The sequence below is a fragment of the Dictyostelium purpureum genome (genome assembly GCF_000190715.1).
Source record: "Dictyostelium purpureum unplaced genomic scaffold DICPUscaffold_151, whole genome shotgun sequence".
NCBI lineage: Eukaryota > Evosea > Eumycetozoa > Dictyosteliales > Dictyosteliaceae > Dictyostelium > Dictyostelium purpureum.
In genome coordinates, this window is record NW_003519488.1 from 3,302 (window position 1) to 17,085 (window position 13,784).

A 13,784-nucleotide genomic window follows, 5' to 3' on the forward strand; every position below is an offset into this window, starting at 1 on the left:
TTAATACACAAAACTTTTGGTTTGATCAACAAATATTATTTTTCTTTTTATTGGGGATATACACAAATTAATTTATTTCAAATTTTCAAAACCATTGTGACAAAAAGTGGATATTATAATTTTTTTTACCTCCTCTAATTAGTTTCTCATTAAATAAAATAATATTAAATAAAAGAAAATAAAAATTTAAAACTATTTTTAAAAAATAATATTTTTGTAAAAAAAAAGATGATAAAAATAGTTTAAAAAAAAAATAAAAAATTTAAAAAAAAAACAAGATTATAAAGAGATTTGGTTTTTTTGGTGCATTACAGAATAGTTATTTGATCCTAATTCAAAAAAAAAATAAAAAAAAAAAAATAGAAAATAAAATAGTTGTATTAACCTATTTTTGAAAAATAAGAAAAAATAATCAAAAATAAAAAAGTTTTATAATTTGTTATTTAAAAAAAAGAATTTAATTATTTCTGAATCACAAAAAAACACACACACACACACATACGCTAACACACAAACACCTCAAAACTCTTTATCATAATTTAATTATTTTTTTTTTTTTTATCATTTTTATTTTAAAATATTTTTTAATATTTTTTTATTAAAAAAATCACCATCACACAAAATATAGTTGTAGTATAATAAAGAAATAAAATATATTTAAAATAGATTTAAAATATTGTAAATTTATTTTCAAAATATAATAAAATATATATATAATATCACAAAATTCTTTTTTTTTTTATTTTTTTTTTTTTTTTTATTTCAATCTTTTTTTTTTATTTTCAAGAAACAATATTTTTATTTTCATTATATAACAAAAATTTAAATATATTAATAGTTTAATATTTTAATAAAAATCAAAAAAAAAAAAAAAAAAAAAAAAAAAAAAAAAAAAAAAAAAAAAAAAATTTTTATTTTGGTTTTTTAATTTAAAAAAATTAAAAAAAATAAAATTTAACCAAAAAGGGTTGGGGGAAATTTTAAATTTTTTCCCTTAAAATTTCCAAAAAAAAATCCAAAAATTTTGTATAGTAGATACCAGTTATGTTTACAATCAAACAACACCCTCATCTTATTTCCAAAATGATAATGAAATTGAAGATAATCAATGTATAGAATTTAAAACAAATGATTGCTATAATAATACAGTCGAACTTTTACAATTATCATTCGTATGCAAATATTGGGCAACAACAGTAATTCCTAATGTAGAATTACCATTCACAATAAATAATAAAAAAGACTACCAATGGTTTTTAAAGTGGTATCAATTCGGAATACTCGAGAACAATTCAAAAAAGTGGTATCAGAAATTAAAGAAAAAGAAACCAAAGTATCCGGCCATAAAGTTTGATATGTCACAAGTTTATTTAAATTTTACTCTGGCACCAGATCTAGTGGTGCCAAAAGAAATACAAAACATATTTTTAAATGGAATATCCAATCAATCACCACTTTCAAGCTCCTCAAATAGTGTATCAAGTAAGGAGGGTAACAATATCCAACAGTTATTATTGTCATCATCCACAAATTTAGATTCGGGTAGTGATAATGGAGACTATGATTATAATGCACTAAATTTAATAAATTGTACAAATATAAATAAACCAAATGATAGTAATATGGTCACCAATACAAATAATAATCCTTCAATAGTTACTACATGCGCCAATAATGGTTTTTCAAATAGTAATAATGCAAGTAGTGTTGGTTTTTTATTAACTCCATTACCTGGGTCGATGATTCATTCAATTAGTACAGGAAATATAGTTGGTTCATCGGGTTCAGTTTCCCCATCATTATCACCAAAGCTCTCAAATAATCATAAGCATAATAAACCAAGTACTGATAATATCTATGGTAGTTTACAAAATCATACACAAATTCAAAGACTTAAGGTAAAAGTTTCATCAATCAGGGCAAAGGAAACAGATATTTTAATGGATTTAATGAACAAAAACTCAAAAATGAAATATTTAGAAATTGATAGATCAGAATTATCAAGTTATAATACCAATGGTGATATAAGAAATTTCGATATTGCCCTATATGAAACTATTTCAAATTTCCCATGGAAGCTTCATGAGGTTAAAATTCAAATGACCTTAAGTGGTACACCAATATACCATTTGGCAGCATTAACAAATATTAAAAAACTTTATATAGAGTTTATCCCATCTCCAATTGGAGAAGGGCGTTGTGATTGGAACAACTTCGAATCACTATTAAAAAATGCGCCAGAGATAGAAACTTTATCAATCAAAGACTGCAACCGTGTACCTTTTAATCATATTTTTACAGTTATGCAAAATAATAGATCATTAACAGAGTTGGATATTTCAGAAAATATATCATCTTCATCAATATTAACTAGCAGTTCTGCAAATCTTTTAAATTTATTAAATACTGGTCAGTTATTAAATAATCCAAGTGGCTTTAACCACCCAAATCATAATCATTCAAACCATACACAAAGCAATAATAGTCATCATAATCACAATCACAATAGTGGTCACACCACACATAACTCAGCAACTATTAATAGGGTTTTGGCAAGTCATATTGATGAGTTTCCATATTTAACATTAAAAGAGTTTTTAAGCAAAAATAATTACATTCAATCATTGTCATTAAGTTATACTGGTATAGCATCACCATTGCTATTAAATTCAAATTCCACCGAGTTTCAGTTATCATCAACCTCATTACAGAAACTAAAACTTTTCAAATTAAATGATAAGGATAAATTAAATATTTCATTCAATATTCCATCATTGAAAGAACTTGTATTATTACCATATAGAAACAGAGGGCTAATTTTATTTTTAAAAGGTGCAAAAAAAATAGATCGTTTAACACTTTATAAACAGGATAGCAAACCAACCAAATCATGTTTCGAAATGGATGAATTATTTAAAAATATTATGAACAACTCTCATCTCAAAGCCTTTTACAACCACTTTTATTTACCTCAAACTAATGCAATCGATTTAATTAAGAAAAACCACCCATCAATTACCAATTTTGTTCATTGTTATGAAAATATCAAATATATGGACAATGATTTAATCCAAGCCATTTGTATCAACACCAAAATAGAATCATTAACTTTAATGTTTAACAGTTCTCCAAATACACTAGGATTAGAAGGTGAACCACAAAGTAAATTATGTATAATAATGATCATATTCAAACTATTAACAGCAGTTCTTATGCGTAACCAAACACTAAAATCATTAAAAATAATAGATGTTTCAAAAGAGATAAAAGAGTATTTAATTTCGTGCTCAACTGGGTATGGTTGTCCTCATTTTGGTTTCTGTAAACTAAAAGAGCAAAAGTTATCCCAATGCTTTAGACAAACAAACATTATTCAATTTCAATTCCCATTCTATATGAAAAAATATTTAGAAAAGTATTTAATCCATAAAAAACTATATTCATTTATTTTAAAAGAGAATGAATTATCATCATTTTAATTAAATAAAAAAATATGTAAAATACTAAATAGGCTTTTTTTAAATTTATTTATATTTTTATTATTAGAAATATTTTTATTATCCAAAAAAAAAAAAAAAAATTTTTCTTATTTTTTCACAGCTTTCAATATTCATTATATTTCTAGTACTTTCTGATGTATTTCAATTATGTCAAAAAGAAAAATTTATTGTGACAATTAAATATTACAACAATTAATACAAATTATTATCAAAATTTATGTATTAAAATTGTTTCAAGAACGCGGTATCACAATTTTAAATCCAAATGATTTCCATCCTAGCGACAAGACAACCGATATCCTTGACCCAGTAAAAAGACAACCGATATGCTTCCATCGATCATTTGTGATATTAAAACTAGTATTGGAGATAATGAACCAATCGATCCAAATCAAAGAAACCAACTCGAAGAACAAATTGTAAAAATTGAAAACATCATTACATATTTAACCAATCTACGTATTATTTATCGTATTTCAACCGCACCAGTATTGGAAGATATGAAGCAATCATTGGAACAATTTGGTAAATCCATTGATTACTTTGTAGTCTTTATAGCATTCCAGAACCAACCAAGGCTTCTTGAAGCATCTCAAAACCAACAAAGAAACCATTACATACTTGTTCAACCTCTCCAAAAGAATTGATGTCCATTGACCAGTATTGCATACCTCAGCACCAATCCAGTTGAATTGTTGTTTAGTATGGTTCGTTCCAAAGTACATTACCCTTCTTACTATGAATTTTGCATTTATGAAAAATCGGCATACAAAGAGTTGATTAAATCAAAGATTGTCCAGAACAACTATTATGAAGCTTCAATAAAAAAGTATATGAATGTTATGTATTCTTCAAACAAAACTTGATGGAAATGTAATACCTGAAAGTGTTAAATCCATCATTTCCCTTTACTGATTCAATCAGTGCAGATGAAAGAAGAAAGGTGATAACCTTAACATTTTATTTGAAAAGAATACTTTCCATTAGAGAGCTTTCATGTTTTGGTGAAACAGCGCATCTTATGACTCTCACGTATCTTAGCCAAATTCTATCTAAAGAAGATGTTCAAAAGTATAATCAAGCTTCGCTCACAATGAAAAGTATGATAGAGGCAGAGTTGCTTTTCATTTAACAAAATCAACTAAAGCTTTAGAAACATCATTCCAAAAAACCATAAGCAGAATTAAATTTTTCGATTCTGTTAACATCTTCAAATCAATTAAATTAGTGTTACCAATAGTTTCAGATAAAAAAAAGAAATCATATTCTTAGCAACTTTTTTAAAATCAACACTGATCATATCAATCGTCATATTTACTTTTTATGAAAAAAGAACAAAAGAATTTCAAATAAAAATTATAAACATCAAAGCAATTTTTTAAAATTCCAAAACAATTGTTTTGAAACAAATAGTACTATAAATAACAAAAATTTTTTTTATTACAAATTTGTGCAAACTTGACCAGCTTTTACAATATTATAAATTAGTTTTTAAACATCATAAATATAATATATATTTATTTTGCTTGTTTATTTATATAAATACCGGGTTTGAGGAGTCTAACGATTTTGGTGTAATATCTATTGATTTGTTATTATATAAAAATATTTTTAATTGATTATCAGTTTCTACCTCTTGCCATCTTTCAAATGGGTATACTATAGTTGCAATTCTTATATCTCTATGATCTTGAATGAAACCTTTTTCACGAACAAGTTTTTTAATCTTTGGTTCTATTGCTTTTAAAGCTCTTGGAATTAAATAGCATGTTAATATGGTTGGGTATACTAAAGGTGTGCTGGTATCTGTTGTTGAGAAAAAATTGGAATCGATTGTAGTTAATTTAAAGTCAAATGAATCATTTGCCATATCCTGAACTTTAAAAACAACCAAATGGTCAACGCCTTCTTTAATTGCATTCTCTTTTGCTAGTTTTATTAAATCCGGGTTTATATCTAATCCAATCGATCTAATTCCAAAATGTTTTGCTGCATAAATTACAATTCTTCCATCGCCACATCCCATGTCTAAAATTATATCATCTTTAGTAGTTGAAGAAATTTCTAACATTCTTTTAATTGAAATTTCTGATGTTGTTGCAAAAGGACACTATAAATTTAATAAAAATTAGAGAAATATTATTATTATTATTATTATTATTATTATTATTATAATATATTATTAATTAAAAATCATATATATTAATTTATTATGAATAAATAGAAATATAAATAAAAGAATTGCTAGAGATTATGATTTTATATATAAATTTTTTTAAAATATTCTATATTATAGTATATATACTTGTTTATACATACTATTTGGTTTGGTAAAGGATCTTCTACATCTAAAAATGGCTGAGCCCATTCTTCATCAGATGATTCACATTGCATAGTAAATAATTAACAAAACAAAATAATTAAATTATTCTATTCTATTTTATCACTATTTATATGTAATCATACAACGAAAATAAAAATTTTTATAAAAAAAAAAATCAAATTTTTAAATTTTTTTTATTTTTTTTTTTTAAATATTATTATTTTTATTAAGTGTTACACATTATCTAAATAGTTTTTTTATTTTTCTTATTAAAGAATTCTTTTTTTTTTTTAAAAAAAAAACACCCATTTATACACACATATACACACATATTCTCAGATTTATATTTATAATTGTGTAAAAAAACAAAGAAAAAAAAAAATGAAAATTATTATTAATCTTTTATTTATAAGTAAACCACACCCACTTACCCACATACACAATTATTATAAAAAATAGTTTTTAATTCTCTTTTAAAAATATTATTTTTATTTTTTTTTATTTGTTTATTTTTTTTTTTTATTTGTTTATTTTTTGTTTTTATTTAATTAAAAAATTTTATATTTAATTTTAATTAACAATTATAAATTTTTCAGCACTACATCATAAATTGGAAAAAAAATAAAAAAAAAACCCAACAATAAATTATAACTAAATAATAATTTTATTTGTTTATTTATTACCCCCACTATTTAGTTATTGTTTAAATTAAAATCTTAATTATAAAAATAAAATTTAACCTCACTTGTAAAAGAGGATAAGGTTTTTTTTTTTTTTTTTTTTTTTTTTTTTTTTGTTTAATTTTTTTATTTTAAATAAATTAATTATATAAAATGAAAATAATATTAAGTTTATTTTTATTAATATTTTTAATAAATAATTGTGTGGATTCAGTAAGTAAAAACTATATCTGTATTATATTATTTATAAAATATTAATGTTTTTTTATTAAATAGCAGGATAAAATTAAAGAATTATATAAAAATGAAATTAATCCAATAAATAGAAACGATGAAACAATGGCAGAATTTCAAAAAAAAATAGAAAAGATACCAGGATATAATAAAAAGAAAATTGGATATTACAGTGTATTTTTATCGAATGATGAAATTAAAGCAGGAGAAGAAATAGGACAGGAATATGTTACTCAATATAAAATATATTACAGGGATTCATTGGATAACGATTTAGACCATTCATTGAATTTTAAAGATTTAAAAAACTATTTTAATAAACAGGGCACAGATTATACGGACAGTGATATTACAAATTTCATATATTTAATGGCATCAGATCACACAAATATCGACTACTCATCTTTTTTGAGTGCATGTATCAAGTTTCACAAAGATTTCGAGAATTTACATCCAATGTGGAAATATAGTTTAAATGGAATTGCAATTAATAGAACCGAGGAAATGAATAGAATAGCAGACGAGGCTTTAGCTCGTTATTCACGTTTAAGAAGAGAGTATGACCAAGCAATGAAGGATATAGATCAAGAAATTAAAAGAAATTTAGATAATTTTAGAGCTCAATATGAACAAATTACTGGCAAAAAATTAGAAAAATAAAAAATCTAAAATTCTTTATATAATATATTATTATATTTTATATAAAGTTTATTAAATTAATTAAATATTTTTGAGTTTTTATTTAATAGATAAAAAATAGAAACTATGTTTTATTTTTTATTATTTTTTTTTATTTTTTATAAATGTATAATATTTATTATAAAAAGTATTTATATATACAAAAAAAAAGATAAAATTTTTATCTTTTTGTATGCAGAGAAATTGAATGATTAGTTTAGGCAAGGGCTTTTAAGATTGTATGTTGCAATGTTTTTAATATATTTTCTTGTTCAATGGTTCCATCTAAATATCTTGCAATAGCAATAAGACCCATATTGTTTTGGAATAGTGCAATACCAGTAGTATCCTATATAGAGAAAAATATTAGTATTTTTTTTAAAATTTTTTTTTAAAAATTATCTTTAGTGAACTTACATGTTTGGCTATAATGTAACTAGCAGTACTCTTGGTTCTGGTGTAGCTTTTCCCTCCAATGACAATTGGAGCATCTCTGAATAATGTGAATACTTCTGTTACTTTTTTAACTTCTTCATTGGAAATTTGGAAATTATTAGATTTCCCCAAACAAATTTTTTCTGGTGCACCTATTATACATGCATCAATGTAGTTAACATTTTGATCTAATATATTGGTTTTGATGAAAGCTTCGTTAATTGCTACCATTGTATTTTTTTATTATTATTATTTAATATAAAATTTTTGTTAATATTATTATTTTTTTAATATAGAATGGAATATTTTTGAAAAAAAATTTTTTTTTATTGCAAATTAAAAAATCTATTATAGTTTTGAAATCCCTGTAGGTTTTTGTTTTTTTTTCTATAAAACTAAAATTTAATAAATTATAATAATAGTTTTTTATAATATTTAATATTTTTTTTTAAATTTATTTTTTTTTATTTTAAATTATTTTTTTTAATTTAAATTATTAATTAATTTTTTAAAAATATTTTTAATTTTATTTTTATAATAGTTTTTATTTATCCATTTTAAAAAGTTTTACCCCATTTACGATTATTTTATATATTTAAATATTGTTTCCAATAAGCATAAGAAATATTGAAATTATGTATAAATGAGTTAGTGTGTTATTGTATAGTTATCATCATAATTTTATTAACATATTAATTTTTTATGTGTTTGTGTCTTTTAATCTATATAGATTTTTTTAAAATTACCACATTAAATTATTTTTTAGCATAGATAAATAATATAAAAGGAAAAATATTGAAGATATCGATAATATTTTAAATATTTAGTTTTTTAGTATAAATGAATCTATATAATAAATAACGCAAAAAATAAAGAAATAAGATAATGTAATTGATTAATAATTTATAAAAAGATAAAAGTTTAATACAAAAAAAAAAAAAAAAAAAAAAAACCATGAAAACTGCTTTTTATTTACATTTAACCAATCTGTCATTAATTTTTGTTATATGAGAAAAAGTAAATATTAATGGTTGTAAGTGTTATTATGATTATAATTTCTGAATATTGATCGTGAAGTTACGATTACCCCAAAAAATAAATAGATATTTTTTTTTTTCTTTTAAAATTTTTTTTTTTAAAATTTTTTCTGAATATTTTTTGATAAATCAATTATAAAAATACATATAGAAATATCTTTATAAAAAAAAACCTATTTTTATTAAATGTAATTGATTTGATCTTCTGATCCTATCGGATTTTCAAAATTTAAAATAATTTGGTTATTTTTTTATAATTTTTTTTTTTTTTTTTTCAAAACCAACCATTGAAACAATAATAAAAAAACAATGTATTATTACTTATTTCTAGCTTTATATATTTTAAATTTTCAATTAATTACTTCAATAAGTGACAACGAATGTAAATATTTTTTTATTTTTTTTTATTTTTTTTTTTCATTTTTTTTAAATTAATTTTTGATTTCTTTTTTATATTATTTTTTAAAATACAAAGATGCATGTGCCTATAATTTAGTATCGAGAACTTTTGGAACTGGTTATATCCAACCGGTATCAAATAATCCTTCATTATTGGATTTCTGCAATAACTCAAATTTTACTTGCAATGGGGATTATTTTACAAGGGTAACATTTGAACAATATGGGTCAGAAGGATCGTTATTTTCATCACTATTTTCGTGTTTCGAAAAAGTTCAAACAATGTAAGTGTTTTTTTTAATTTATTATTATAAAGTGTTGTATATTAATATCTTTTTTATATAGGACTTTTTACAATTTCGATTTACCACCAGATTTTTTTAGTGCAATAAATACTAAAAGTGATTTAAAAACATTGTAATTAATTATATATAAAATAAAATAAAATAAAATAAAATTATTAACAATATTCTATTTTTATTTAAATTTAGATATCTTTATAATTCAAAAGGATTTAATATTGATTCAAGTTTATCACCATATTTAACATATTTACAAATGACATTTAATAATGGACCATCATATATTATAAATATGAGTTGGTTAAAAAACTTAAAAACTTTTATTGTTTCAGAAAGTGTTTTAGATAGCTCAATTACATTTATAAATGATATTACAACTGAAACTGTTAATTTTGATAATTTGTGGGTATAATTATTAATTTCATTTTATAAATATTTATTTTCCATATTTCTAATTATTTTTCTTTAAAATAAATAATAGTGATGTTGTTTCAAGTAATTTTCCCAACATGAATAAAATTACATGCAATACCTAGTAAGTTGTTTTTAATCATTAAAATTTTAATTCGCTTTTAGTAAATATTAATTTTTTTTTTTTAAAAATAAAAAAAGTTCATTAAAAGTTGGAATAGGTTTTGATAATAATAATTTAGACAGTATTGGTCAGACATATACATTAATCACGAAAATAACAATAGGGGGTAACAAAATTACATGGCCATTTAATACAATACCAAGTTCAAATATTGTTCAAACTTTGTAAGTATATTTTGTTTATTTTATAAAATTATTTAAGTTTATATTAACACTTACATATATAGAACATTTAACAATCAATTAAACTCACAAACATCATATATATCATTATCATCATTTTCAAAATTATCAACGTTAACAATGGGATATGTTGGAACTTCTTTTTCAGTATCAGGTATATTCCCATTTAATAGTTATCCAGCAAATTTAAAAACAATTATCTTTAGTGGTGGTCAATTAAATGCTTTACCAAATTTTAATATGAATAAAGTGAATAAATTGGTTTTAACAAATAATAAACTATCAACCACCCTCAACAAATGGGATAGATTAAATTCAAACATAAAAAATCTAGATTTATCTTCGAATTCCCTAACTGGCCCAATCGATTACTCATGGTGTTATATAGATGTAAATTTTTTTGGTAATACACTTTTGAATGGGGCCCTTCCAACATGTATGAATTGTTATCCAGATTTCAAAACAAAGTTAGGCACTTCTTTTTCGAATCTAAATGACAAATGCACATCTATTATACCAAACCTCAGGGTGGATACCGCTTCTAAAAAATTAAGTCTTTTTGGGCGTGATATTGGGTTTAGCGGCTTCTCTACCAAACCATTCTCAACAACAGTTTCAATTGGTTCTGCATCTTGGGTAGCTGACGTCACCAACGAATTATTCACTTATACAGGTTATTCTACCTTACCAGGATTATTATATTTTACATTTTCAACCAATCCCACTCAGACCTTTACCCTCTCGACAACTTTAACTCCACCTGTTATAAATAGTTTTTCAATAACACCAGCATCATATAATCTTCAATTATTAGGTTCATATTATTCATACAATACATCATTAGTTTTAATAACAATTGATGAGAAAGTTTGCCCTGTATCATCATCCGTTTTTGATCAAATAAACTGCATCATTCCTTCATCCCTAAATATAGAAAAAACCAATGTTATTACAAGGGTGTGTGTTAATTCCCTTTGTACTCAAATTACAATAAACCTCAAAGGAAGTGGAACTATAAAAGCGTGTAGCCCATTGTGTACTTCACCACAATACTGCTTAAGTACAACAGGAGCCTGTGTTTGTCCAGACGGATATCAGGGTGCTGGATGTGATATTCCATTTAAAAGCTGTTTAAATGATTGTAATGGTGGTTTAAAAGGTGTTTGCAATAATGTTACTGGTGTGTGCACTTGTTCTGATCCATTTAATATATCTCCAGATTGTTCATTGGTCCCTTGCAGAGTTCCAACCTGCAGTAACCATGGAATATGTCTCACAAGCAATGGTACTTGTTCATGTGAAAAAAACTATATTAAAGATGATTGCTCAGAAATTAATATTCCTTGCCCAAACAACTGTGTTGATTCCAACCATGGAACATGTGACTTTTCAACAGGAAAATGTAGCTGCAAAACAAACTATCAATCAAATGATTGTTCAATTCCTTTCAAAGCATGCCCAAACAATTGTGGTGGATCGACCTTGGGTTCATGTAATAATCAAACAGGGGTTTGTACATGTGTAGATAAAAATTCAATATCAATAGATTGCTCTGTAATAGAATGTAAAGTACCCAATTGCTCAAACCATGGTTCTTGTAACAAGTCTATTGGAAAGTGCATTTGTGACAATTTCTATATTAACGATGATTGCGCAGTACTACATATGCCATGTTTAAATAATTGTACTGACTCAAATCATGGAACATGTGACTATTCTACAGGCAAATGTAACTGTGAAACCAATTTCCAATCAAGTGACTGCTCAGTGCCCTTTAAAGAATGTCCAAATAACTGCGGAGGTTTATCAATGGGAGTGTGTAACAACCAGACAGGAGTTTGTTCATGTATAGATGAAAATACCATTTCAGAAGATTGCTCTTTAAAAGAATGTGGTATTTCAAACTGCTCAAATAATGGTATTTGTAATATGTATACTGGTAACTGCGCATGCTTTGAAACCTATCAAAACCAAAACTGTTCAGAGAAGTATATCCCTTGCCTAGCTGAATGTATTTTAGATGCTCAATGTTATAACGTAACTGGTGAATGCTTATGCCCACTCTCATCTCAATTTTACAACTCTTCCAGTGGATGCATTTGTAAAGATAATTTATATATAGGGAAAAATTGTGATATTGCAAACCATTATATTTCATCAGTAGAGCCAACAACTCAGCTTGGAGGTATTGTAACATTAGGTGGATGGTTTGGTTCAATCAATCAAAACATTACTATTATGATTGGAAGTAACCAATGCATGATCCTATCAGAAAAAGATATTTCACCAACAGAGATTAAATGTAGCATCCCACCCGGAACCGGAAAGCATTCAATTAATATGACCCAAAATAATTTAGCTTGGGTTGGTAATAACCTGTATACCTATTTACCAATAGTTGTAAAATGCCCAAATGATTGTAATGGAAATGGGGAATGTATTGATGGTATTTGTTTTTGTAATAATGAATATATTGGTACAAGCTGTGATATTAAAATTAACAATAACAGTAATAACAACAATAATAACAATAATACAAACAACAACAATAACAATAATAGCAACGAAATTCCAAAAACAAATAATAATGTTAATACATCAACAGGCTCTATAGAAATTAATAATGAGCAAGATCAATACACTGTTGAAATCATATCAATTATAGAATTAGATATAGCAGGAACTAATGTTAGGGAATACCCACTAGATAAGAAATGGTTATTTAGTAATAAAACTAATTCAATTTATCAATTTACACAATACCTAAAAGACCAAAATATTAATTGTATAATTAGCTATCAAATTGAAGAGGTCCTTTCAAATAAAAACTTTTCATTTGCAGGAATTAATTTTATGGTTCCAATGGGAGGTCTTAAACTTTCTTTATCAATTAAAAACTATTCGTTTTTAAGCTCCCTAAATACTCTACAAGTTTTAATATCATCTAGTATTGGAGAAAATGAAAATGTTGGTAAAAACAAATGTAATAATCAAACAACTGTTATTGAATCTGATCAAAATAAAGAAGAAGAATTTCAAACAATGGCCTCAATTACAATTTTCAAAAATGAAAAGGTTTTAATTGGAAGATTTATCAATAGGGCAATCGTAGATAATGAAAAAACTACATTAATTTCAACATCACTTAAAGAAAAAACCAATAATTCAATTATTGTATCTATCAATTTACCACACTCTAGAAACTACCTTTTAGATCCTGATTTTTCTTTGCTAGTAAAGTCTAATTTCATTCAAACCTGTAATGAAAACAAAAAAAACTGGTTAGTTCCTGTTGCTGTTGTATTACCAACAATTGGTGCCGCCACCATCGGGCTTGGAGCTTTTTTCTTAGTCAAAAAATACAAATTCTTTTTTAAAATCTCATATAATAATATAAAATTAAAAACTCTAAATAAATT

The 13,784-nt window shown here is 24.2% G+C and overlaps 6 protein-coding genes across 6 annotated transcripts; 4 read left to right on the forward strand and 2 right to left on the reverse strand.

Annotated features, from left to right (window-relative positions):
- Positions 1–998: 998 nt before the first annotated feature.
- On the forward strand, positions 999–3,479 carry DICPUDRAFT_34742 (uncharacterized protein; the record flags this gene model as incomplete). The annotated part of the gene is made up of 2 exons (XM_003288816.1): positions 999–1,710; positions 1,789–3,479. Coding segments are annotated over 2 exons (2,403 nt in total), but the record flags the coding sequence as incomplete, so codon positions are not given.
- A 347-nt stretch (positions 3,480–3,826) lies between these two features.
- DICPUDRAFT_79643 (uncharacterized protein) lies at positions 3,827–4,147 on the forward strand (the record flags this gene model as incomplete). Its single annotated transcript, XM_003288817.1, has 1 exon — positions 3,827–4,147. The coding sequence occupies one exon, from the start codon at positions 3,827–3,829 to the stop codon at positions 4,145–4,147; it is 321 nt and encodes a 106-aa protein (XP_003288865.1).
- An 887-nt stretch (positions 4,148–5,034) lies between these two features.
- On the reverse strand, positions 5,035–5,894 carry DICPUDRAFT_79644 (uncharacterized protein; the record flags this gene model as incomplete). Its single annotated transcript, XM_003288829.1, has 2 exons — positions 5,035–5,610; positions 5,820–5,894. The coding sequence occupies 2 exons, from the start codon at positions 5,892–5,894 to the stop codon at positions 5,035–5,037; spliced, it is 651 nt and encodes a 216-aa protein (XP_003288877.1).
- Positions 5,895–6,656: 762 nt separating this feature from the next.
- Positions 6,657–7,397, forward strand: DICPUDRAFT_153163 (uncharacterized protein; the record flags this gene model as incomplete). Its single annotated transcript, XM_003288818.1, has 2 exons — positions 6,657–6,716; positions 6,780–7,397. 2 exons carry the CDS (start codon positions 6,657–6,659, stop codon positions 7,395–7,397), a joined length of 678 nt encoding a protein of 225 aa, XP_003288866.1.
- Positions 7,398–7,632: 235 nt separating this feature from the next.
- DICPUDRAFT_153164 (uncharacterized protein) lies at positions 7,633–8,081 on the reverse strand (the record flags this gene model as incomplete). The annotated part of the gene is made up of 2 exons (XM_003288830.1): positions 7,633–7,764; positions 7,833–8,081. The coding sequence occupies 2 exons, from the start codon at positions 8,079–8,081 to the stop codon at positions 7,633–7,635; spliced, it is 381 nt and encodes a 126-aa protein (XP_003288878.1).
- Positions 8,082–10,674: 2,593 nt separating this feature from the next.
- Positions 10,675–13,725, forward strand: DICPUDRAFT_15792 (uncharacterized protein; the record flags this gene model as incomplete). Its single annotated transcript, XM_003288819.1, has 2 exons — positions 10,675–11,587; positions 12,473–13,725. Coding segments are annotated over 2 exons (2,166 nt in total), but the record flags the coding sequence as incomplete, so codon positions are not given.
- Positions 13,726–13,784: the final 59 nt, after the last annotated feature.